Below are 27,485 nucleotides of genomic sequence, written 5' to 3' on the forward strand. Positions count from 1 at the left end.
GATTTCCATTAGTATTTTACATACACATTTCTGGGAGATTTTTTATCCATTAATCTATTAGTTAATTACATATAATGGCAAAGTAAAGGTATCTTGAAACAGTGAATATATTGATTAATTGATATAATTTACCTATATGTATTCAACAGGCACGTGCACAGACATTTTTGGGGGCAGGTGCTCAAGCCAAAAAAAAGGGCACCCATCGCCAAAATTATTAGTAAAATAAAAAAAAACAGTAGAATATTTAACTTACATATTTATTTTGTTAACACAATCAATACACATCTAATCAAATAACTCAAATTATCAAATTGCATAAATAAATGAAAAACAGGCAAAAACAAGGCCATATTGTGCACGCTTTTTAATAACCAAACAACTCATACTAATACATCTCCCTCATTAGCTTTACTGGTAGATGGCCTAATCCAGGATAAAAGAGAGCTGCTACCCTGAGCTGCTTGTTGTAGTTCCTTTTCTTTCTGCTTTTGTAACCTTTCTTTTCTTGGCATTATGCTGCAAAATTTGTAAATGAGATAAATCAATGTTGTGCATAATAATCAAGAGTGACTTACTGAATCTCCATAAAGGGTATACTTCATTTTACTGTTTTCTGACAGAGTTGAAGCATTACACTAATAATATACCATTACTAGTATCAATTTACCTCACCAGACTGTCATGTAGCTCAACTTAAGACCTACCTTTGATTTCAAATCAGAAACCCACTTTGGGTACTTAATGTTAACAATGGGCCTATTATTATGCCAGTAAAATCAAATAAACAGCTAAAAAACATTTTCTTATTTATTCATCATTTTTTGTATGCTGTTCTATATCATAGAGCGTTTTATTTAGCCTTCTACATATATTAGTTTGTAATGTTAATTATTCTTCATTTGTAAACCTCAACTGTTGAAGTATAAATGCTTACATGAAAATAACTTGTTTGTATCTATTTTCAACACTTTACTGTGAAAGCTACTTGACTTGAAATAAAAGCAATATTTATAAAACAAAGTTTGTAGGTTGTGAGGGACATTAATAAGTGTATATTAAAAATAGTTTGACATTATTATAATTATTATCTTAGAGTTTAATAGATTTATTTGTCTTTAATATAAAAATATTATGGATTTACTGATTTTAACTATAAATTAAAATAAAATTAAAATAAAAGCATTATCTATAAAACAAGGTTTGTAGGTTGTGATGAATATTAATATGTGTTTATAAAAATAGTTTGACATGATTCCATCAATATATTAAAATATTTGAATGGATTTATTTCTCTGTAATAAGTGCAGAGTAAATGTTTCCTACGTTTTTCTGTTAGTTTGATGACGCTCCCTAACGCGTTAGCTGGACTTGGCGCTTGATCAGCGATTTCATTTTAATTTTTCTTTAAATAAATACATTTAACCTTAAAATTATTATAAAATAGTTTTTGTAGTATGTAGCCTACTTTAATCTGTGTGAGAATTCGTAAAATAAGTAGGTGTTAGGTGTTTTATATAGATCGGAATAGCGAATGTTAAACGAATGTTAAACAGCTGGACAAGGCTTTGAAATCACGTATTTCCTGACTCATGAGTACAAAACGTGTAGGCTCTGTGTTATGCATGGATGCTCTTTGTATGAAACACTGTCATTACCTGTCTGTAGTAAGTGTGTAGCAGCGGTTTGGCCTGGAGCTCAGCACTGCATGAGTGTAACCGGAGGAGGAGGAGGGAGGGGCAGGGCGGGAATCAGATCGGGGCAGAATTCTTACAAGAACTCAAATAAATGCCCGTCAGATATCAAAACACTTTTGGGGGGAATTGATGACAGAAAGGGTAATTTTTATTTTTAAATATTGATGAATGTAGAAAAAAAAATTGGGCTCCAGCAAAAAGGGCACTTTTCTCATCCCCAGGGCAAAAGGGCAGGTGCTTGAGCACCACTAGGGGTCTATCTGTGCACGTGCCTGGTATTCAATTTTTTATTTATTAAAATTATCAAACAACACAAAGTGTATCATGGACTACACACATTTTATGGAATTCAAACACAGAGTGTCTTACATTTACTTTGACTTTTATTTTATTCTTCCTGCAAACACGTCTTAAGATGTGCAACAGTACGGGGTCGTCGTTGTCGCATTTTTCGTTTCAAAATTCTCCACACATTCTCTATTGGGGACAGGTCAGGACTGCAGGCAGGCCAGTCCAGTACCCGTGCCTTCTTCTTCCGCAGCCATGCCTTTGTAATGTGTGCAGCATGTGGTTTTGCATTGCCTTGTTGAAAAATGCATGGACGTCCCTGGAAAAGATGACGTCTTGAAGGCAGCATATGTTGCTCTAAGATCTCAGTGTACTTTTCTGCATTAATGCTGCCATCACAGAAGTGTAAATGACCTTTGCCAAGGGCACTGACACCGCCCCATACCATGACAGACCCTGGCTTTTGGACTTGGACTTTTGGCTTTTGGACTTTTGGCTGATAAGTCTGGATGGTCCTTTTCGTCTTTGGTCCGGAGCACACGGGGTCCATTCAAAACATGAAATATCTCAGGTTCAAACTGTCTGCAATCAAATAAAAGTCTAAGTAAATGTAAAGAAGACAGCATTTTTATTTTAATGGCATTTTCCAAACTGTTTCAACTTTTTCTGATTTGGGGTTGTAGATTTCTTTAGGTGGAACTGAATTTTAGACACTCATCATGTCAGTAATAATTAAAGCAAAATGGATACACCTGACTGCACTTTTGAATTGCCTTTGGGTCTGAAAACTTTTGTCAAAAATAAGTTTTAGTTGAAAATTAACTTTCAAAAACACAAAACATTTAATACTGTTAATTAGTAATCACTGGTTTCTGACATGCTTAAACCAGCCAGTCTGGCACCAAGAACCATGCCACAGTGTACTATGATGTTTGCTGGTTACCGATCCACCAAACTCTTATCAGAATACCAAGGACACATTAAACCAGCAGCAAAAAAAAAAAAAAAAACACAAGAAAAGTGCCGCACCACTACTGAACACACCTCTTGTCCAGGATGGGTCTTTCATCAAAATACCAGCGTTTCCAGACACCAGATTAAATCCCCAGTCCTTTTATATGTCACACACCAACTGTAGGATGACATCAAGTGACAACAAAAGAATGGCAGCTGGGGTGCATTGCACAGCAAGGATGATTTAAAACAGGCTACTAGGGGCAGGGCCCAAGTTAAAAAGAAGCAAAGTAGGACCAGGCTGAGGTTTGCAAAAGACCAAAGGAATAGGACTGTTGAGAACTGAAGTAAAGTTAAAACTTTAAGAAATCTTGGTGCTCTGACCAGTGTAATTTGCTGCTATGGGTCTGAAAGAGTCCTGCAAAACCTGAGTGCACACAGAAAGAAACTCAGTAATACACAGTCAGAGTAAGCTTCCGGTTTTTGCAGGGAGGAGGGATATTATATAGATGGAGATAAGAGGTGCATGTGAAAGCAGAGACCAAAGAGAATTATTTACAAGCACTACTAAGTTAATGGTTAGGGGTGTCAGGGTTGTTTAATGTTTGGAGGAAAAACAGGTATTGAGACAGGTTCTGTGGTTAACTATTACTGTATTGAGCAACATTGTTGTGACACAGAGGTCAGAGAAGAAGGACAAGTTATGGACACTTTGATATTTCATTTACATTTTCTGCATTTAGCCGAGCGACTTACAGAAGTGCTTCCATAGTAAACATTTCATTTTCTGAAGTTTAAGTAAACAACAGTCGAAGAACACAAATCTGCTGAAACCTGTTAGAACCAAAGTGTTTTTTGTTTTGTTTTGTTTTTTCTGGAAATGGAAAAATGTTAGTAAATAAGTACAAGTATGCTCAAGTGCTTAGTAAAAAGGTGGGTTTTTAATTGTTTTTTAAAGACAGCAAGAGACTCAGATGTTCGGACAGACGGAGGAAGTTCATTCCACCACTTGGGTGCTAGAACAGAGAAGAGCCTTGATGCTTGTCTTCCTTTAGTCCTGGGTGGAGGATCAAGTCGAGTGAGGCTGGTGGCTCGGAGGTTGCGTGGTACAGAACGGGGTTTGATTAGACCATGAAGGTAGCTTGGAGCTGGTCCATTTTTGGCTTTGTAGGCGAGCATCAGTGTTTTAAACTGAATTCGTGCAGCTACAGGAAGCCAGTGAGGAGAACACAGCAGTGGGGTGATGTGGCAGTGTTTGGGCTGGTTAAAAACCAGACAGGCAGCTGCATTTTGAATTAGCTGCAAGGGTTTAATAGTGGACATAGGAGCACCTGCCAGGAGGGAGTTGCAGTAGTCCAACCGTGAGATTACAAGTGACTGGACCAGAATCTGAGTGGCTTCCCTGGAGAGAAATGGTCGAATCTTCCTGATGTTGTACAGGAGGAACTGGCACGATCTTGTGATGTTGGCTATATAAGGAGAGAAGGTCAGCTGGTTATCCAGGACAACACCAAGGCTTCTTACCTTATCAGATGGTCTGATCTGGGAGTCATCAAGAGAGATGACTAGGTCCTGGGTTGGACATTGATCTCTGGGAATGAGCAACATCTCTGTCTTGCTGGGATTGAGTTTTAGATGATGAGCTGACATCCATTGTGAGATATCTCGCAGACATGCTGAGATGCGAGCTGAGACTTGTGTGTCTGAAGGAGGAAATGACAGAATGAGCTGAGTGTCATCTGCATAGGAGTGGTAGGAGAAGCCATGGGAGGCTATGACCTTACCCAGAGAGCGGGTGTAGATAGAAAAAAGAAGTGGGCCAAGTACAGAGCCTTGAGGAACACCGGTTGAGAGAGTGCATGGAGGAGATATGGATCCCCTCCATGACACTTGGTATGAGCGCCCTTCGAGGTAGGAGGCCATCCATTGCCATGCTGAACCTGTTTTTCCAAGGTTGGAGAGAGTGGACAAGAGAATGCTGTTTAAAAGGCTGCAGAGAGGTCAAGAAGAATGAGGACCGATGACAGTTTGGCTCCTTTGGCTGCTTCTCAGTAACAGCTACAAGTGCTGTTTCCGTAGAATGCGCTGCCTTGAAGCCAGACTGGTACGGATCGTGGAAGTCATTCTGAGTAAGAAAGGCAGATAGTTGGTTATAGACAGAACGTTCAAGAATCTTTGATAGAAAAGAGAGGAGTGAGACAGGTCTGTAGTTGTTAATGTCTGTAGTGTCTAGTGTAGGTTTCTTAAGAAGGGGAATGACCTGTGGTTGATGATGGGTGTGATGAAGGGGATTAGGTCCTGTGAGATGTCTTTGAGGATGGTGGATGGTATAGGGTCGAGTGTGCATGTAGTGGGATTGCTGGATGAGAGGAGCTGTGCAACCTCATCCATAGTGAGTGGGGTGAAGCTGGTAAGTGTGTTGGTGGGTTGAGGGTCAGTTGAAAGTGGGTCAGTCGGAGAGAAGGATTGATTGATTTTGTCAATCTTTTCCTGAAAGAATGTTGCAAAGTCAGTAGCAGTAAGGATAGGCAGATGGGGGAGAAGGAGGAGGGTTCAGAAGTGAAGAAAAGATAGCATGAAGCTTACGTGGGTTTCACCTTCTGTACAGTTATCTTTACTGATTAGCCCAAATTTTAGCTTGGTCAAAAACCTGGTAGAGGATCAGTGAGGATCTGGGGGGTTCAGGAAGGATAGAATCAGGCAGTTTTATCTTTGTAAAAGATGCATGAATCAAGCCACATACAGGCTTATCCTAAAAGAAAGAATACTTATTGTTGCTTTGAATAAAAAAAATAATATTGTTTTTTTATTATTATAAAAATAACTTGAGGTTTTCATTTTTTACATGATTTTCTGCAATGACAGAATGAATGACAATATATTTAATGGAATGTTGTCAGTAGTTTAAAGACTCAAACAAAGATGTTTGACTCTTATGAAGACATTTATATGTATAACACATATACAATTCTGCATTACATGCTAAATAAAGTTAATTTCTTCTTTTAAAGCTAATTACTCACAAATAATTGTACTTTATATTAATTGAAATCAATAATCATACTAAAAATGTATGTTTCACATGTATGTTTCAGTGCCATCAGTGTGTTACACTAAAAGTTCTCACATACGTCTTACTTTTACACATTTTAGGCAAAGAGGATGGAAAATCATGTCAGAAAGTGACAGTGCGGATGACAATCCGGAAAAATGACTGCCGCAGCAACAGACCGGTAAGTTAATGCAGTAAATGTACCTCCCGTCTGTGTGTTTACTGACTTTTTTGTTGTAACTCAATTTCACTTAATGTACTAAAACCTTCTTTTAAGGTAAACATAGTGTCATGTGATGGCAAGTGTCCTTCAGCAAGTATATACAACTACAACATCAACACGTACGCACGGTTCTGTAAGTGCTGCAGGGAGATGGGCCTCCAGAGACGCTCTGTACAGCTTTACTGCAGCAGCAACTCCACGTGGGTGAACTACTCAATCCAGGAACCTACAGACTGCTCCTGCCAGTGGTCATAAAACACGTACTTGCCTCGACTGATACCTTTACAATACTGTACATTCATATTCTCCTGAATTTCACTGTGCGTTCTCTCACTACAACTGTCAAGTTTGGAACTTGAACAAAAAATGTTACTCAATAACTCAACTTGAAGAATAATGTTACATAGAGCAAAAGAGTACAAACGTTCATAGCTCATATCACATAAACATGACATGCATTATTATTTTTTACTTTAATTATCTTTATTTGCAATGTAAGGTAAATACATTCAGCCATGATTTATAAAGCTTGTCAATATCAAACCTACTGATTATATCTTGACTCTTAGTCAAGATACTTAACTTAGTCGTTCCTTTGGGTTTTGTGTGAGGCAAAAGAAAAAAAACACAATGTATAATAAACTAAGGATAACCTTTTTTTAATGTAGTATGTGTTTTTATGTGTGATTTTGGAAGTATTAATCAAGTGTATTTTAAAAAACTAAATTGTAGCTGTATTTTGCACACTTCATTTATTTATTACATTATAAAACAATTAAAAACGTACGTTTTGTTTAATAAACACATAATTTAGATTGTGGAAACTGCTATATATTGATTTTGTATATTACATGTTTATGTCAATTTTTAATAAAATAGTTCCTAAGAACTAAAATGGTAGCTGTGGTGTGCTTTATTAAACTTTTACTTATTGAAATCAAAAGCTGTTTAATTAAAAACACAAATGTTAAACTTTTTAAAGTATTTAATAGCTATAATGTATTCTACTAATTAGTTTATGTAGATTTCTTTAGTTACTTTCTATTAAAATAACAGTTAATCTTAAATAAGGCTTTTAAAATACATATTAATGTTTGAAATTGCACGGGAAGGCGGCACCACACCTGTTACATATTAGGCAAGGAAATCGTTTAGTACTATTGAGACTGTTGACCAAGAGTGTTTGGGACCTGGGGGTGCTAATGGCCTTGTTCCAACATGGCCTATTATGAATGAACTGGCAACACGAGACCCAAGTGGCCATGGAGGAGTATCTGGGAGTCCTTGGTGTTAGGGTTTATTCAGCCTTTGACCTCACCTGCAGGGTTTATTGGGGTACTTTATCAGCCCAGCCCACAAAGCTAAGCATGCTGGTAACATTTAAAGCATTTAGCTTATGCTTTTTATCCAAAGCAAATTACAGTTGTGACTGAATTTGACTGAAAAATACAATTCAAGTAATTGAGAGTTGTGCCTAGTTCACACTAGCACTACTGATTTTCGCTCACTGTCAGGTCACCGCATGTGGTGTGGCAGCTCGGCAGCAACTCTGCGTTCGCTGGGGGCTCGAAAATTGGCTCTCGATTGCTATGTGTGAACTGTTCAACGACTCAATCCGAGCGGCTAGCCAATCGCTCGCAGACTCAAGAAAAATATCTACAGTAGCATGTCGACCTGACGGCGACTCAAAATCATGTAGTGTGAAAGGTCTTGCGATCAGATTGTAATTGTTATGAATGCAAAATATAGAAGGGAAACCTGGTGGAGGAGTTATAAATGTGTGGATCATGGGCATAATATAGTTTATATCAGAATACATCAGCACACACAAGTTTTACAGTATTTGTGACTTCCATGCCAAACCATAATACCAACGTTGCATTGCAAAAAAATATTTGACTTCCAACTCTCGTTGCAGAAAAGACAATTCCTGCTGGTCCCATAGCCAAATCTACTCCTTTACCCAGATGTATTTATTTTTACTACTTGCTTTTACGCTACACATCAGCACGCAAACAACTTTGATTGCTTGCTTCTTGCTGGCGTGCGGTTTTTTTGGACATGGTATCACTAAACCCCTTGTCACTTCTCGTGTGTGTTTTCGTGAAAAAACGTAGTGTGGGAGACCATATAGACTCGTCTGAGATTCCTCCTGGTGATAGATTGTGTAGTGTGTGACCCCCTATCGTCGATCAGTCGTGTAGTGTAAAAACCACAATGACTTAAAAGACTCCCGATTACAAGAGATCAAGTTGTGAAGTGTGAACTGTACAGCGATCTGAACAACCTGAAGTCGTGTAGTGTGAACTTGGCAATAAGGACTTTGCTCATGGGCCCAACAGTGGCTACCTGACAATAGTGGGGCTTGAACCAGCAAGCTTCTAATAGTCCAATACTTTAACGACTGAGCTACCACTGCCCATAAATTGGATTCAGCTTTGTATTAGGCAAGTAAATTACCTGTGCACAGACTTGTTTGTTGTAAGTCTGTGCACATTTAGGATGGTTTTGTAAAACTCTGTGTGCAGAGACTAATGGATTTTTGGTAAAAATTTTGAGCCAGATTAGAATCGGAATTTCCATGAATGTTTGTCTTTTTAATAATTAAAAAAAAGCAGAACAAAAAGACTAGATAATTAAATGTAATAATTGTGATGTAATGTAAAACAAACATATAATCACCAGGTTCACAGAATGCCTGTTAGATCCACTAAAATTTAGAGTGTGTTTGATGTCCATTCAGTCAAACAATTATTTTGGAAAGCATAAAAATTATTTATACAATTGAATTTATTGCAATGGGTGTAGCTGTAACACCTGAGCTCAGTTACTATGAGAGGTGTCCACATATTCTTTCTGTATAGTGTTTTAAAACTATCGCTATTGGACAAACAAAAGCAATGCCTAATAATTATGATAAATATGCCTTTCTTTAAGTAATCAGTCATGAAATAACTTGAAATTACATATTAATATCTAGAATATCTAGAATTTCAGCTCATTACAAATAATTTTATATCAAAATTACAAATATTAATTATAATAAATAAACAAAAGAATATAATAACTCATATACCCTGTACATATAAGTACACAATATATGTATTCAACTTTTTTAGTATAATAAAGAAAAATGGCCAATTTACACCTAGTTTAAGAAATGCTTGTTTGATAACTCCACTTAATTATTAGCCTCACTATGTGTAATCTTAAAATGTAGATTTTTTTTCTATTTTTGCCTTTTCATAAGTAGGAACCATTCATTATTTTATTAATTCATTGTCTGTTTTACTACCGCTTTATCCTGGTCAGGGTCACAGTGGGTCCGATTCGCGAGAGGCAGGAAACAGTGGCTTTTAACTACCAGTTAGTCCTATATAATAATACAGTTTACATCTTGTAAAACCTGTAACAGCGTTATTCATATAGCTCATGGGAACATCTCTGACATTTACTTTATTATTTCATTACGTTGTGGTGAGTAGTGTTAGTAAGTGGTATTTATAATAAACTATTAACCACTAAGATTGTTTACCTCTAAGGCCATTAGAAGATTCTTTTATCACTCAATTAACTGCTGCAATCAAGATATGTTGAATCACAAGGCAAATAAAACAAGGAGGTCGCTGGAGAACTACGAGTTTATTTACATGCCAAGAGATTGAAAAACAGTTATAAGATGGTGAATAGACTGGGCTGAAAAAAGGTACTGGATATGTAAGGCTGAATCTGAACATTGCTGTGTAAAAGCAAGAAATGTTGGAAAAGCTAAGTGAATATGGAGCAGTGCAATTTTCTTAGTGTACTGCTTACTTTCTGCGACGAGCTGCAGCACCCTTCTTGGAGCTGTAATAATACAAAAAGTACATTTATTTTAGTCTACAAAATGAAAAAATAAAAAGACCCAGCTAATATAGCAGATGAACAATTTATTTGTACACTAGCTGGGGACCAGTAATGTATAGTTTCAGTCTCTCCTGTAGGCGTTGTTATTCTCAAGACAACATGAACTTGAACTTCAGTGTTTTGTTGTCTTTTTCATGTCATGTCACAGTCATTTGCTTTGATTTGTCCTTTGTCTATTGTTTTAATTAGTGTTTGTATAAGTAACCTGTCTGCTCTGCTTCCCTTGTTTTATTTAATGTTTGGTTACTGTTCAACTCTTCTATTCTACGATTGTTTCTATATCTAGATGTTCGAGTAGTTCTAGTTTATTTATTTATGTTAAGTGTACATTATATGATTGTTTCACAGTTCAGATTTGTATCTCCTTTTTTTCTGTGTAGTTGTTCACTTATATAAATACTATAAAAGTCATTTTGTATGCGCAGTTCTGTCTTGCTTCATCAGAAAAATATTTTTGCAAACTTGAGTAATCTACAATTATGAAAAAAGTGATACAAATATGTGATCCCTAGTTCTACAGATAATGCATTCGTCCCTGACGGCAGGTCCATTGATTTAAAGAGACTTTTTTCAATCTAATGCTATATGTAGACATAGGATTATACAGTCATAAAGCTTTTCGAATGTAGTCTTTTGTCATGTGGCATTCTAAAGAAATTTGTTGGGCATTATTTTATGTATGAACTATATTTTCCAGTGTATTTGCAATGCAATGTATACTACAAAAATATTTTTAAGAAATGGTAAATAATATGATATCAAAATCATTTCACCATGCACAAATTGTGCATTTTCATGCATGTGTAACAAGGTGGGTAAAAGTTACTCACTGCTTCTGCAGCTCATCAATACGGTTGCGAAGTGAGATGACCTGAAAACAAGATACAGATATATTTAAAGCATTAAACACTTCCTCTTACTTCATACATACAGTAGGTTATTCTCGGTACCAGATTTATTGCCACTGTGTGTGTGTAATTGTACCCTCTGGGCCATTATATGCCCTTATACAGAGATACTTACCTATACTTAATTTACGTGGGCAGTGGCAGCTCAGTGGTTAAGAAGCTAGGCTAATAATCAAAAGGTCGCTGGTTTAAGTCCCACCACCACCAAAGGTACCGCTATAGACTTAATCTTGAATTACTTGCATTGTACCTTGCATTGAAATAAAAATCTATCTGCTAAATGCCCTCAATCTTTTACATTTAAATTGTACAGTGCTAGTACTTGGACAGTGTGTCAGTCCATCATAGAGAGTTACATATTCTCTCAAAAGAGTCAAACCACCTTTTAGATGTTTTAAGAAGGTGAAAAAAAAACTGGAGTACCTGACTGGAAAAATCATGTGGATACACAAAACTCCTCACAGACATTGAGGTAACAATTCAATTCAGGTCCTTAGGACCCATGTTGCTGTGCTCTTCCAGCTGCACCACCTTTTCCTAATTAATAAATCTGTACTATGAATTTACTATCAGTTATCACTGCTACACCTTCACTAAAACAAAACAAAAGTAATAATAATAATAATAATAATTACCACCATTGCATTTTTGAATGTCTACCTCATGCACAACATCAATTCTTATCAACAAATGAACAATTCTGGGACTTCCTGCGGCCCGAGACACAGTATGTCAGAAGCTCCAGTATTGTCCAAATAATTCCCTGAAATTTAGGGAATTTTGCATTTTAAATTGAACTTGAATGAGTAAGAATAAGATATCCTTTATTAATCCCACAATGGGGAAATTTGCATCGTTAGAAATGGTAATACATTGGGAGAGTAGGAGATATAAAAAAAAACTAGCAACCAGATTGTGCTCCCTGAGGAGCACACTGTGGTAACATGAAAAAAAGCCCCTAACAGCACACAAGCACATGTAAACATAAGAACATAACATAGTCACACAATGAGCCACGGGTTTGGGGGCGAGGGGATAGGGAAGGTACCAGCTACGACAAGCAGCCTCAGCGATTTGCAGCCATATGCAGGCGCACACTGCAGACCCGTCCTGCCGTATTGGTGGGATCAAGCTAAGAGAGTGGAGACGTTGTTTTTGGGTTGGTAAAGTTCTGACAGTCATTCGTGCAGCAAGAAAAAGTCTGTACAAAGTTCACGATGACATGGTTGTTGACAGCTCTTACTGCCCCGAATGAACCAGCCAGTGGAGGGAGGGTAGGGTACTTCGCAGCAGATCCTCTGGAGGAATTTTTTTATCACCAAGGTCGTTGATGATAACAGTGGGAGCCAAGAGCAGAAATGACATGTTGTTTAGTCTGAGCCCTAATGCAAATTTAACAAGAACTCACGGAATTAATGCGTCTCTGATCCGTCTCATTTCGCAAAGCCGTTAGTTTCTCCAAAATGGAATCCATGTTGCGATTAATAACCACAGCCTGAGTTCCAACAGCTCTACCCACCATATCAATCAAATTGGGCAGTTCCTTGGGACCATTGACAACTGACCCAACTTTTTTAAATTTCCCGATACAGCAGGGCTAAGCCTAAACCAATCAGCAGAAACCCCACAATTAAAGTTCCGAATAGGTAAACATCCTCTACGTCCTCCAACGAAGAGGTGCCAGGCACACGACTCTCCACTTCCCCCACGAGTCCGTCGCGTATCCTGCCATCTGCGTTCCATCGAGGCATGTGGGTTCCCCCGAACCCGAACTTCTCGATGAGAAGATGGTGTCAATAGCATTCAGAGACCATTTAACCAATTCCATAATTTGTTCTTTGAGGAGCTGTGCTGAGTAGAGTAGACGAGACAGTACGATACAGGAGAAGCCAAGCAGGAAAGATAAGGGAGGAGGGAAAATGCAACCGCCTTCCACGAGAGCAAGAACAAATGAACATTTCCGTCCTGTCAGTCAACAGGTTTGTAAATACAGTGAATTCAGAAAGTATTTTGACTCCATGACTTTATGTTGTGAACTTGATTTTAAATGAATATAACTGCCAATTTTACCCATCAATCTTAATCAGCCATAATAAGTAAAAACGCTTTTTTTTTTTAATTATTTAAATTAAATTATTAAACGTATTATTTAATTATTACATATTAACATAAATGTATTGTTTAATATAATGTATTATTTAATATAATTTTTTATTTAATGTTAATTAATTATTTGATTAAAATTAAAAGGTTACTAGTTTTTGGACTGTGTCAAGAACTGCAATGATGTCCAAAGAACTGTCTGTATATCTCCATAATCAAATTTTTATTATTTTATTTTATGCATTTTCTCCCCATTTTTCTCCTGATTTAGCGCAGTCAATTTGTCTTCCGTTGCTGAGAGATACCCGATTGCATCCGAGGAGAGCATGTCGCTGTCCACGCCTCTTTCTGACACGTGCACAGCCCTCCTCTTCTCACTCCTGCATTCTGCACAGCATTCTGTCTCTTACACCAATCAGGGTCCTTCCACAGCGTATGAAGATCCCACCGGGTCGTCCCGCCCTAGCAGATACGGTGGCCAATTGATATCTGCTGCAGGCACTGCCAATTATGCCCGCCAGATGGTGCCCAGTCGACCGGTGGCAACACTGAGTTTCAAACCGATGAGTTCAGAATCTCATAATCAACAGAGTGGTTACTAAATATCATTTATTTATTTTTACTTTTCTATTTTATTTAATCCTGGTCAAGGTTGCAGTGGGCCACAGGGATCACCTCACTGTCCTGCTGCAACACATCATACACAGGGCTCCTATCAAAATTGCAAACCGCCCGCATATGCTTTTTGAGATATGGAAAAATGACTGCATTTCATAATGTGAATCCCAGCTGTTACAGATAAAGTTATACTGACCTCATACTTTTGCCTCTTTAGCTTCTCGATGTGGTCAAACTTCTCTGACTCAAGAGTGCACATCCATTCCCAAAGCTCCTTTGCCTTATCCCTACACATGCATGCACACATACAAAATCAAAGAACAGTGTAAATGTAAATGTAGTTTAATAAAGTACATTTTGAACCTGACAAACTCTGAACACCATTTCATCCCTATGACCAATGTGTCGTCGGCTTGACCAACACACCAATAGTGGCATATAGTAAATGCCTAAAGAAGTGCCAGCAATTGGGGCTTAAAGACAAAAAGCCTGAACAACTTGTACTTATTTTGTAAATACAGTTATAACTGTACAGATATTTCATATGTACAGAGTGCAAACCTCAGCTTGTCTTCATTCAGATGATCAATGTTTAGAGGTTTGCGTCTCTCAGCCAAAATCTTTCTCTTTTTCTCTCTCTCGGTCTGCTTCTTTCCTTTCTTTTGGTCAGCCTATATCAAAAACATGCCAAGAGAAAAAGGAAGAAGTAATATTACTTAAAACTTTTAAACAATTTTTTTTAATCTGACTTAAAGCATAAAGTTGGCTTGGTTTTTGGAAATGTTTGTACACATAATAATTTCAATTACAGTATGTGTAATGTATAAAGGCATATCTTGAAACCTGTTTCAAACTATATTTAATTTGCCCAATAATTATCAAGAGTGGACCTAACTGTTATACAGCAGGTTTCTAATGTTATCACCAATACAAAACAGACACTGCAGAGCTTTTAATACATCTACCATAGTTTTTTTTTTTTTTTTTTTAAAGATCTAACACATACAAGCAGGCCAGTCTAGCATGTGTTCTCAGTATTCTTTCACTGCTTATGCTGGCAACTAGACCAGACAGCAGTGGCAAAAAGGTGATTTCTCATCTGGCCCTCCCTCAGGCATGGCCAATTGTGTCTGTTGTTGTCTGACCAGGCTAGTGGCACTGATGACACTAAATTTCCAGTCTCTGTCTGGACATTCTAACACAGTTAGAGCTTTAAAACTTCCAAATGTGTATAAGTAAAATATTTCTAAATTAAAATGTATTTAAAGCAGTCTGTATTTTAACTATTGTGATTAATCTAAAATAGAAGTAGTGTAAAAACATATGTGTATGCTACATATGGAGCCAGTTTAATTATAATATACAGCAAACAGTAAAATCAAGATGTGACTTAAACATCATTTGCTGGAGGTGTCACACCTCAGTTACCTAATTGGGGAAAAATACCACAATCAAATGCTGTTTGAGTCACATGTTTATGTTGTGAATTACAGTGAAATGAAAGATAATCCACCTTTTGCAAGTGGCTGCTGAAGTTGGAGCCCATGCTGGACAGAACAGACTTTTTCTTAGCATCCTCTTCGGCTTTCCTCTTTGCATCCAATTCCTCTTTTCTCAGCCTCTCCTCCTGTTACAAAAAAAAACATACCTTATACCCTATATCTTTCATTATTAATATAAACATACTTGCTACAAATGTGATAACACATAGCAAAAATTGGTATAATGATCATTAAACAGCACACCATTGTTTAATTTTATACATACTATTAGTATTAGTACTATTCATTAAATAACCTAGTTTTAATCTGCTTTTTAATGTTTTTTATTTAAACAACAGGTTTAAATCCTTAAGATACGGCTAACATACCTCACGTCTTGCTTGACGTTCTTTGTCCTTCTCTGCACAGATCCTCTGGTGGTCAGCCCTCTCAGCCCTACGGTTTTCCTTTAAAAATATATTATATATTTAAAAAAAAAAAAATACAGTATATATATATATATATATTTTTTTTTTTAATTTATTTATATATATATATATATATATATATATATATATATATATATATATATATATATATATATATATATATATATATATATATATATAATATAATAATAATAATATATATATATTGTCACTGCAGTGCTGAGAATGATCCACCACCTAAATACCTGTTCCGTGGTGGTCCTGTGGGGAAAGCAGGTTAAAAAAGTATGTAGATGGACTACAGTCAGTAATTGTAGAACTACAAAGTGCTTCTATACAGTATGGTAGGTGGAGCTGATAAAGTGGACAGTGAGTGTAGAAACAAGGATGTGGTTTTAATGTTATGGCTGATCAGTATATATATACAGTATATATATATATATATATTCTTAACTGGAGTAAGATTGCCAAGGACAGGATGAAGGTTTAATTATTGTAAAGTGAGCATTAAGACAAAAAAATTAATCCTGCAGTAAACATGAAATTTGAAAGAAACTTTGTACTAGCAGATGAAGACACTTACAATTCTCTCCTTCAGAGCAATAAGCTCCTCCTCCTCTTTTTTCCTGCACTCAAAGTGTGCATCAATTAGTGCTTGCAGCTCGAAAAGATCCTTATTCTGCCGTTTTTTCTGGATGTCCTAATACACACAGTTATATACACATTTAGTATGTATGTATTTGTACAGCAAATGTGCAAACAGTGTAACATTTTTGCTCAGCTGCTATGCAATGTGACATTACTGGCCAGTTGCTAGGGAACATCCTATATCTTACTTAAGGATTAGTATTAAGAAGTATTATATATCATACAATCAGATGTATGTATGTTTTTGACCTAAGCAATTTACTTTGAAAGAGCTTAGAGCAATCTTATTGTCTTACGTCAAAGTCCACTTTCTCTCCGTCAGGGATTTTTGGTGCACTGGGCCTAAGACACCAAGATAAATATGCATCAGTAAGATGCAAAAAAAAATGCATACACATAAATAAATGAGCTTACTTTTTTGGTCTGCACACCAGTAGTAAAATGTTTTGGTACAATATGGGTAACTTTTACTTACTTGAATTTAGGCTTTTCTTCAGTGTATAAGAGGGTAAAAAAATAAGATTTGCATTGTTAGTGTTGTTGTATCTAAAGTGCATACAGCAGTACTTTAAGATTGGTGGAAAAAATCTTTTCAGACAACAGTAGTATGAGAAAAAAAACCTTTAAAATTATATTAAATTATGTGTGATTACTAATTACAAATGTATTTATATAAATATAGCACAAAAAACACCAGATACACCATTAAAAAGCAACACATATAATGTAATAAAAATGATTAACATACCTTCCTCTTCATAGGCTTCTGCATGAAGCAAGCATTGAAATCAAGAGCAGAACAAAAATGTTAGCTAGAAAGTTCTCTACCTCTTGATACCCTGAGTAGATCTGTACATTCAGGTGTAAACTGAACATTTGCATATACTAAGATATTTAATTTAGGTAATAAATTATATTTAAATAATAGATTAATACAGCCATGGCATCACCAAATACCAACAATAAAATAGTACAGCAAACATATTTTGCTAAATACTTGAAAACTTTAACTGAACCTTAAACATATTTAAAATGTCTTGTCTATTAACTGTGTTAGATAATTAAGTAAGACTAAAATAAAACGAGTATGCTGTTTGCAAGTGTTAATAATAAAATAACTTTGCTATGGCACTGATATCAAATGCACATAATTTTTTGTAAGCAAGTGTTAAAAATATTTTTTTCCAAATGTTATTTAAATGTTTTTAAATGTTTTATTATTTTACTACACAACAGAGCATCGTGGAAAAAATGTGAACATCTAACTGTAAAACATATCATTTTTTATTTTACCCTCAAGGGCTTCTGTATTTACCACATGTACCAAGTCAAAAACAATTTCAATATTGTTAGTAAAACAACATGAATATCAGATCTTTACAGCATGTTTATATCTTAGTGTTGTGATCACAATTGAGGGGTTACATCTTAGTGTTTAATGAGATGGAAAAGCATGGATTTGGCATCTAATTCACATCAATGCAATTTATGACTTGCATTACATGTTGGTTAAATGCTTAAATGGACACCTATTCTAAACCTAGATTCAAATTTAGAAATATTTATTGACCAAAGTGCTGTTAACCTTAGCCCATTTCCTGCAATGACATGTATTCTTTTTAGACAGAGAAGGCACTTTATTTAAAGTGGGCACCAATAGTGATTAATAAGTTATGGTTAATCAACTAATAATTTGATTTGGGCTATGTTGTTTTTCATGTTTTGATATTGACTTTTTTTTTGCTTTGGAATAATTAATAAGGAAGGCTGAATGAATATCCATGCCACATACCTTCCTCATACACCTCTGGTTCTGCTTCAGGTTCAGGTTCAGGTTCTTCCTCAGGCTCAGCCTCTGGGGCTACCTCTACATTTTCTACCTCTTCTAAAGTCACATGTATCAAGCAATCAGGGAAAATAGAAAGAGAAAAAAGACGAGCTAGGATACTAAAAGCCGAATGGGAGGATAGACCTAATTTAAAAAGTTGGGGTAGTATGGAAAATGTCAACTGAAAACAGCATTAAAAAGAAATGTGATGTTTTCGAGTTTAAGATTTTCTGTAAATATACAGTAATTTTTTATTTCAGCTGTTTCTGAACTTTTTCAAAGTTAAACAGGTAACTGGGATTTTATGATTTATGACTGTTGCTTTAATTATAGTTTTAGAAGATCCGGAGATATACTCTTCTTCTAATCTATCTGAAGTGTAACCAACACAACAGGAAACAGTTTAATAAAATTGTATTTTTTTACCTAATTTATTTAATAATTTAATACTACAACTGTACCACCCACCCACCTTTCAAAACCGATATGACCCACTGAGACATGGACAACTTTATAAGATTGGGATGTAGATCATCCAATAGTCCATCCTAATCTTTTTTTTTTACATTAAAAATAGTTCTAAACTGATTTTTGTTAGTGATCAAAGTACAGACTGAAGTCTGTATTATTTTAGCTGCTAAATTATACTGAGGTATTAAAGAAAAAAATTTAAGCTAATGTCATTGGTCTAGTTCATACTGTTAATTTTTGCTTTTATAAAGGTACTGATTTGCTACATTAGTATTAAGGTCTGCTGTGGTATAAAGTTTACAAAAACAGGCAAAACAAATAAGCTTTGTTTAGATTAACTAGCTAGAAAAATGTGCTACATTGTGTAAGCTTTCCTAGAGGCTGGATAAATGTCTCTTTAGCTTCTTTTAAGGCTATGTTGTTGTGCTAAATTTGGTTCTACATTTCACAGTCTTTGGTGTTTCTATAAAATGCAACCATAAATAGGTTACATTAATATACTAATTATATAGTTCTATTTAATAATCTTTAGGTAAAATGTACTCCAAAGCCAAAATTTTTGTAGGTTAGAGGCAGGCATAGTCAAACATGACATGAAGGAAAACACAGATTAATTAGTATCATGAAAAATGTTAATATAGATCTTTTTTTAGATTAGTTCTTTAGTTTTACCTTCTTCTTCAAACTCTTCAGTTTCCATAAAATAAATAAACATATAAACATAAACAATTAGAAGTGTAACTATTATTATGGCAGAAATCATTTGTGTTAACAATACATGTATGACAGGGATGTACACAGCATATTCCATGAATGTAATGTTTGGCCAAGAACAAAATTACAGTCTATGATATATTATTTTATTTATCATTTTACTAAAAATCAAGTAATAACAAGCCAGATAACTTTCTTGATTTGTTATCTCTACTGCAGCAAAACAACACTAAACCAATTGTTATATGGACCAAACCCTTTAACAGTTTAATTACAGGCACCTACACTTGGCCTTTACAACAAATTTATAAGCACTTCATAAACTATATGTACATTAATACTACAATAAATATATAAATAAAATGCAAATGTTAGAATGGTCTGATTCTCTGTTTAAATTAAATGTTTTTCTAAAAGATACACATTCTTGTGAAATTAGTTAAAAATACAGACTTATTTAATAAAGAATACCATAATTTGTTATAATCTGTTACTTTAGAAGATCATAAATATCATAAAAATAATTAATCCCTTGACATTATATAGGAGCACTGCTTTAGTTTAAGTACATATAAACAATAATTTAACAAGAGGTTAATTAACGATTCATTACATTTATCCAGTGTATTATAACAATTTTATTTTACTTAATTAATCTAATTTTACTCATAATGAGGAGAATTAAAGGATCAGAATATTGGCTTTTTTACCCCTAATTATCTGCCTTTTGTAAAGTTGTCACATTAGGCCAGTAGAGGGAATTGTATTGAACAATGAGTTGCTGTCATCCTGATACAACAATTTACTGCTGCAATGCTCAGTGATCACAGTCAGCATACAGTATATACTGTACAACTGAAATCATACGTTTACATAACCACCTTAATTGTACCTTAGTGTTTTACAGTTCCTGACATTTAATCCTAGTACATATTTGCTTTTCTATATTGTTTAAGATCTCTACTATATTTTAAAAGAGTAAAATGTCAGAATAATACTAGATTATTACTACAATACTACAATGAGTTATTTTACCTTTAATTTCTTTTAACACATTTCCAGTGGCTCAGAAGTTTACATACACGTGGTTAACATTTGGCAGCATTAACTTTAAATTGTTGGGTTAAACATTTTGACCTTCCACAAGCTTATCACAATAACTTGCTAAAACTTGTACTTATTTTGTTTTAGTTCAAAAGTATGTTTGGAGTCACTGTCCATTGGGAAAAGCCCATTTGTCTGCATAGTCCCAAGGTGTTTAAACTTGCATATATTTATTTAAACAGATGAAAGGTGTAAGTTTGGTAATTGCCTTTTAGAATGCACCAGACTTGTGAAGGTCTAAAAATTTTTTTGGATGAATGATTTCTCCATGATTTCAAAAAGGAGACTTGTAGGTCTTTTAAAGATCTATCTATCTATCTATCTATCTATCTATCTATCTATCTATCTATCTATCTATCTATCTATCTATCTATCTATCTATCTATCTATCTATCTATCTATCTATCTATCTATACACATACATACACAACAACAGTAACAACTACAGATGATAATAAAAACTCACCCTCAACATCACTAAAAAGAAAAGAAAAAAAATTTGTATAATATTTTGATAGAATGATGCAACAATAAAGAATATTGCAATGATGCAACAAAAATGCAGAAATACTTACACTTCCTCTGTGTCAGACATGATGATCACAAGTACACCTTTAAAAGAAGAAAAATGTATAAATTACATTTTTAAAGTGAAAGTTCTGAGCAAAAACACCTGATTAAAACGACGTAATAGTGGACGTCTTACATTAAGCAATTAAGGTCTTTAACCCTTAATTTGCTTACATTGTATCTAGTTACAGTTGTTTCACCCTGTTGCTAGTTTATAGGTTTATAGGACTCTGATGATCTGTTGCACAAGATTTTTTGTTCTCTTGGATTGGTTTAATATTACACAATATTTTAATTTTTCAATGTATGACAAAAAACATATTCTTAATGCAGTGTGTCCAACTGGGTTACCTCCTGTTTCTGTTGTTTCAATAAATCTCCTCATAAATAAATATCGAATATCAAATGTCTTAATCCCATAACATAAATCCCATAACTAAAAACTGAATTTTCTTGCATAAAACCACATTAGTTTCTTTTAAAAATACTACCCATGGCATACTCCAGAGCTCTGATCAGTAAGGGCTTAAATCAGGCAGTTGGAAAGACATTGCAAACAGTCATGTCTTACAGTACAAATGAAGGCCTATAAAGGTATGCCTGCTACATTTGATATGGTATGCCACTTAATTCTCCTAAATTGCTTAGAGTATATTTTTGGGGTTACTGGTACAGTTTTTGAGGGTTAGTGGTTTCACTCCTAACTCGTGGTAGGCAGCCATTTATGACTCTGGGCATTTATTGCTCTACTGTTGTTCCATTGATACAAGGAGTTTCCTGGGACCCTTACTCTTTACTATTTATAAATTATTGCTTAATGAAATCTTCCTTAAATACAGTCTTGGTTATCATTTTTATGCTGATGACACCACATTTATGTTCATTCTAAGCCTACTAACCATCTATGGTCTCCAGCCATTTATCTTGCCTAAATAAACTAAAACATAATTGGGAATTAATTTTGAAACAGCAATAAAACAGAGGTGATGCTCAAAGTCTTTTATCTGTACCAGTAAGAACTTAAGAAACTGCCAATTAGAATTCTTAGAAGGGTGCATAAAATGCCTCCTCTAGAGCACATTTTTAAAAAAGACTTCTTTAAGAATATTTGCTTAAAACCTTTCTTTGAGTATTCCAAAATAATTTCTCTAAAAGCCAAACCTAGTAGGTTTTCAGATTTGTTGTAAATTAAAACCTAAATGTATGGGAAACACAATCCTTAACAAATCATAACTGCATTACCTAGTATTTTACTAACGTCTCACTATCACCACACTATCACTATATTTAAGCCTCAGTAAATACAGTTGCACAGTAAACATGATCCGATGAAAACTCACATTATTAGATGAAACCACATTATTAACAAATAACAATCTGTATTGTAGTTCATAATGCTTAGTTAAATATACTAAACTGTCTTTATAAAGATATTAAAGTATGTGTAATCAAATGTTAGCTAGCTCCTGTACTAGGCACTTTATGCATAAATTAAGCTCACTAGAAAGCTAGGCAACTATCCCTAATATCTACTTATATCTACTTATACCTACTTATTCTTAGCATTTACATTTGGCACAAAATATTCTACACCAATTAAGATTACTATGGGAAACTCTTTTTACGATTGTATGCTTGGATGTTGTCACATATTGCAGCTGTTACATCTCTGTGAAGAATATCAGAAGATCAGATGTCCTAGTAACTAACCCTTCAAAATTCCCTCTATAAACAATTCCCACTATAAACAAACAACCCACTTCAAGAAACTGCACAAATGTTGACTATATTACTGTATGATAAAAATTATGTTTTTTATGTGAGTAATAAAGAATAATATAATACTTAAAAATGCAACTAGTTTTGTGTAGTGAATTGGGGTGGTGATTATATCATTTTACCATCAGTGCCTTTGTGATACACCGAAATTTTAACTATTATATTTATGATCTTTGCTAAATAACAATTGTCATTTCCAACAATAGGTTCACTGCTACAAAGCAATGTATAGTAAAATGTTTGTAAATCCATCTGAATAATAATTCAAAACTGAGAATGCTAACAATAAAGCGGCCCTTTTAAAAGGATGTGTCACATTTATCACTTTATAAAATCTTTTCTGTTCTGCCAGTCCTTGTTATGTCATCATTACAACCTGTGCCATTAAATGGTTTAATGGGTTTGATTATGTATTTTTTTTAATTGCAAACCCCAAGTGATTATATTTATTTTCTATTGTCCAGACATCACACAACATACTATAAAACCTTCCCTAAACTTATTTGATTATTTATGGGAAACAAAATTTTGTGGGAAACAAATTCTAATGTTATTATAGAGCTAATAGCCTTAGAAGCAAATAAATCATAAATTATCCTTATCAACAGCTTTTTGTTCATCTCTAGATCCTTGAATCTTACCTCAGAAAGAGAAAAAGTGGAGTGTGTTCTGAAGTCTGGCTGATAAGTTCTGCACAACCTATTCTTATTTGCCCTTGTATTATACTGATACCTAATCTTGTGAGCGCCCTTATTGGCTGAGAATGTAACACAGGCATTTAGAGCAGATCTGCATCCTCAAAAACGCCCCAACACACAGTGACCCATACAAACAACCAAGCTTAATAAGGATATCAAATTATATCCTGCATGAACAGAGAGTCAACATTGGACAGCTGAGATGTCTTATTGCTATATCTGTCATAATACAGAGTGAACGAAAATAAGTCCACGATGATGGTGTGAGAAAGCTGGGATAACTTACACATCAGCATGGCATGCAGCAAATCCCTCTCTTGAGCATTTAAGGGGGACTTGGAACACTCCCTGACAGTTGGGCATACATTTACATTTATAGCATTTAGCAGACACTGTTATTCAAAGTGAAGTAAAACTGCATATGCATACACTGCAAGCAACTGAGGGTTAACAGTCAGAACTTTGGTGGGGCTTGAATCAGCAATCTTCTGACCAAAAGTTTAGCACTTTAACAGCTGAGCTAATACTGCCACCAATATATGAATCTATAGATTAATTTAACAACTAACACAAAATAATTTAAACAATGGATGCCACCACACATTCAACATTAATGTTCACAACACTGAACCAATGATGCATAAATTCCAATGTATTTAATAAAGACAAAATTTCTGGAAATCTGTAAGACGATTTCTGGCAGTTAGTTAACCACCATAGTGCTGATGATGTATAGTAGTGTAGTAGAAATACATTATTGTACTTAAGTAGACGGCACAGTGGGTAGCACTGTCACCTCACAGCAAGAAAGTTCTGGTCTCAAAAGCTAGTAAAGTAACAATGTAACAATGACTGAGACTTGGATACTACAATTTCACTTGTGTTTCCTCTGACTAATGCACCAAGTTTATTATCAGTTAGCTACCCAACCATATTGCATACTGTGCAGTACACAAGTCTTTATCCTGTTTAATAAAATTCAATTTTATCTAATATAAATGTTGATGTGCTTTGACATATTTGGCTTCAAATTCTCCAACATGCATTCCCTATCTGTGGCAGTTTAGGCAAAAGCTGTGGTGGTAAAAGGAAATTAGGGGATAGAGATAATTAGCTAGTGAGTTCACTTAGTCAGTTTAACCTGTGTCTTTTTTCTCTGTCACTTTTCTTGTGTGTCTGTGTCCAGAACGCCAAGCCCTTCACCACAGACGTGGGAACTGCTTTCTTGTGAAGACATTGGAAAAGACAAGCTGTTTACAGCTGGACAGAGGCTGCTGGATGTGACTGGAAGCAGAGGAGCTGGAGAAGGCGCTAAAATGTGTGACATAGAAGTACTTTATCGTACTCACCCCAACAGAACAAAGGAGTGGGTCTAGTGTCACCAGCTTGATGCTCTTTTTGACACTAGTGGAGCAACTATGGCAGGTGGCTGGACCTCCTATTCATCTGCCAGCATTGGCCCATACTAGCCCCGCAAAAGAGAAAGCTCTTGTCAACTGAGGAATGCGTGACAGCAACATTGCTGGAGGGGTAGTGCAATTCATTCCTGGATCCTCAGAGCATGAGGAAACCCAGAGCACTTACCCACTTGATTTTAAGCTAATGTATCTTATTTTGTACATTATTTTTCTCCCCCAGGGTGCCCTGGCTAATCCCCAAAGAGCTGGAGCTGGACACAGGCAATTTTGCTGGCATTTGACGTGTGCTAATACATTTACATGGGGAGAGTCGCCAAATAGGGGTGGATGTGGGGGTGGATCCCTGCACCTCTGACCTCCCTCAATCAAGAGTTAAAATACAAGGTACTGGTAAGTATCCATGGGATATACACCCAACCTATAGTGCACTAAAGCTTGATTCAAGCCAAAGCATTAAATACACATAGAGGCAAAGGTCTTATCACTAGGGGTATAGATGAAAAAACTTACAAAACTTTGAGCATCAAACAGTCCATCCAGCACCACTGATCACCAACTTTCAGAAAGTTTTTGACTTGAGCTTCTGGCTTATCCCGAGTTGATCTCAGTCAGTCTCCACCATTACTAGATGACACTTTGGTGTGAGCTGGTAGTGGACTTCCATCAGCCTGGATTTCCAACATCTCAAGTGAGAGCTCTCACTAATCTCATCCTTACTATTACAGAAAGAGGATGCGAAGGTAAAACGTCCATGTGTGATATCCACTAAAACACAATGAGAGTTTATACAGTTGTGGTCAACATTAGCGGCACCGCTGAATATTTACTACAATTTAAGTATATTTTGCTTAGTATAAAATATCTCCTGTGAAACTGCTTTGATATATAAACTCATATAAACTCTGTTTGATACAGTACAGCACATGGCATAAAAAACAAATAAAAACTTGTCAGGAAAAAAAATACAAAATTGAAAACAATGCCAGGACACGATTGATGACACCTCTGTTCAGTTTGAAATAAAAGACAAAATCAGACAAATCTTTGATTAATTCGAAATAATAGTCACCTGTTGCCATCTTGTCGGCGCTCACATGACTTTTCTTAGCCTATGAATTGTGGCTTTAATGCTTAAACATGCCAGTTTTATTCCCTGCTTCATGTCCACAAGGGCAAAGATTAGAAATGCTAGTATTACCAAGCACAAGTAGTCTAAAGGGTAGAAGCCTATCTCCAAAAACCTTGGAATCCTGGATTCAAAAGTTTGTTACCAAGATATTTGCTACGCATGGTGAAAAGAGGAAATTGACAACCTTATAATATGTTTAAGGTATTTTAGCTCGAAAGATGGCAAAGAACTTCAGGCTGGAGTGATTGTTTCAACCAGTACCATATGCAGCACACTGAACAAAACAGAGCTCTATGGGTGAAGGTTCAGGAGGACCCCACTTGCATAGATGAACCACAATGAACAGATAAAACCAAACTAGAACTCTTTGGTAATGCATACTTGCATTATGTTTACATATGACAAAATAAAGCCTATAAAGACAAATGCACCCTATTTACAGTGAAATACATCATTCTCATTGGAAAAGAAAGTGTGTGTGTGCTCATTGATTTGGAAAAAAAATAGTGTGTGCGCAAAAGGTAAATGGTATGTTTTAATACTGCATGAAGGTCAGTGAGTGAGCTGAAAAGAATGTGGCAGACAATATGGTTTAAACAAGACAAGGAGAGGACATTGAGTAAAGCATTTTTTGGGAGGTGGAAGAAAGCCAAAGTAATCTTAAAAGGAATAAAACTGTCCTATGTTGCATGGTTTTAAACTAACATGTTATCACATAAGTTTTTTATTTGACTTAAAGTTTTTTAAATTATTCTGCATTTGTGTGTGTTGTGTGATGACTGTGCCACAAATGGAAAAAACTTGGAACAGTGGTTAATCTTGTTGCCGAAGTACCAAAATTTCACCAAAAACGCATCAATGACTCCCCCAGAAGGTCACAAAAGAACCAAGATGAATAAAATGAACAAAAACCAAAAGATTTTCTGCATACTATTTTCTGAACTAATCTTGCGTAAATCAAACACTGCATTTCACTACAAGAACATCATACCAACAGTCAAACAGTGGGGTGGTAGTGTAATGGTTTGGGGCTGCTTTGCTTCTGCCGAACCTGGACAATTTGTCATAATTTATGGAACCATAAAATCTACTCTTTCTCAGGACATGCAGAGGAAGAAAATTTGCCAGCCAATTTGTGACCTAAAGCTCAAGTGCAATTGTGTTAAACAGCAGGACATTAATCTGAAGAACACAAAGCAAGTCAACCTCTGAATGGTTCAATAGAAACAAAATTAGGGTGTTGTAGTTCGAATGAGAATCCCATTATTGTGTTGTTCTAATTGGTTATAGTTGAAATTATTTGTAACAGGCTCACCTATTTCTAAATTTGTTTATATTTAACAAATGTTCATCATTAAAAACACTGAAAAATCTTTGCCTGTTTGTCTGTTTAAGAAGAAGAAGAAGATATACTTTATTTGTCATATATACATATGAAGTTGTACAG

The 27,485-nt window shown here is 35.4% G+C and overlaps 2 protein-coding genes across 2 annotated transcripts in view; one reads left to right on the top strand and one right to left on the bottom strand.

Moving 5' to 3' along the window:
• The window catches only part of otog (otogelin), a 114,496-nt gene extending 107,459 nt beyond the window's left edge, over nucleotides 1-7,037 (top strand). Inside the window, exons 54-55 of the mRNA XM_062989360.1 lie at nucleotides 6,093-6,172; nucleotides 6,269-7,037. Of these exons, the coding sequence (XP_062845430.1) occupies nucleotides 6,093-6,172; nucleotides 6,269-6,469 (281 nt within the window). The 3' untranslated portion in view covers nucleotides 6,470-7,037. The remainder of the gene's footprint in view (nucleotides 1-6,092; nucleotides 6,173-6,268) is intronic.
• A 2,808-nt stretch (nucleotides 7,038-9,845) lies between these two features.
• tnnt3b (troponin T type 3b (skeletal, fast)) lies at nucleotides 9,846-21,039 on the bottom strand. The gene is made up of 13 exons (XM_062989306.1): nucleotides 21,020-21,039; nucleotides 20,911-20,921; nucleotides 18,120-18,299; nucleotides 17,076-17,093; nucleotides 16,803-16,818; nucleotides 16,624-16,669; nucleotides 16,263-16,379; nucleotides 15,620-15,697; nucleotides 15,263-15,376; nucleotides 14,311-14,420; nucleotides 13,946-14,036; nucleotides 10,951-10,991; nucleotides 9,846-10,060 (listed from the first exon to the last, which is right to left on the bottom strand). Exons 1-13 carry the CDS (start codon nucleotides 21,037-21,039, stop codon nucleotides 10,024-10,026), a joined length of 879 nt encoding a protein of 292 aa, XP_062845376.1. The 3' UTR covers nucleotides 9,846-10,023.
• Between the last annotated feature and the right edge of the window lie 6,446 nt (nucleotides 21,040-27,485).

This window comes from Trichomycterus rosablanca, chromosome 27 (assembly GCF_030014385.1).
Source record: "Trichomycterus rosablanca isolate fTriRos1 chromosome 27, fTriRos1.hap1, whole genome shotgun sequence".
NCBI lineage: Eukaryota > Metazoa > Chordata > Actinopteri > Siluriformes > Trichomycteridae > Trichomycterus > Trichomycterus rosablanca.

Bases quoted from the DNA above. Each gene is read 5' to 3' on its own strand.
- tnnt3b (XM_062989306.1), bottom strand. From the start codon at position 21,039: ATGTCTGACACAGAGGAAGT. The intron at 16,380-16,623 runs GTAAGACAATAA...TGTGTGTATTAG, and splicing joins GAGAGAAAGTGGACTTTGAC to GACATCCAGAAAAAACGGCA. The intron at 15,698-16,262 runs GTAAGTGTCTTC...ATATTTTTAAAG, and splicing joins TTGCTCTGAAGGAGAGAATT to GAAAACCGTAGGGCTGAGAG.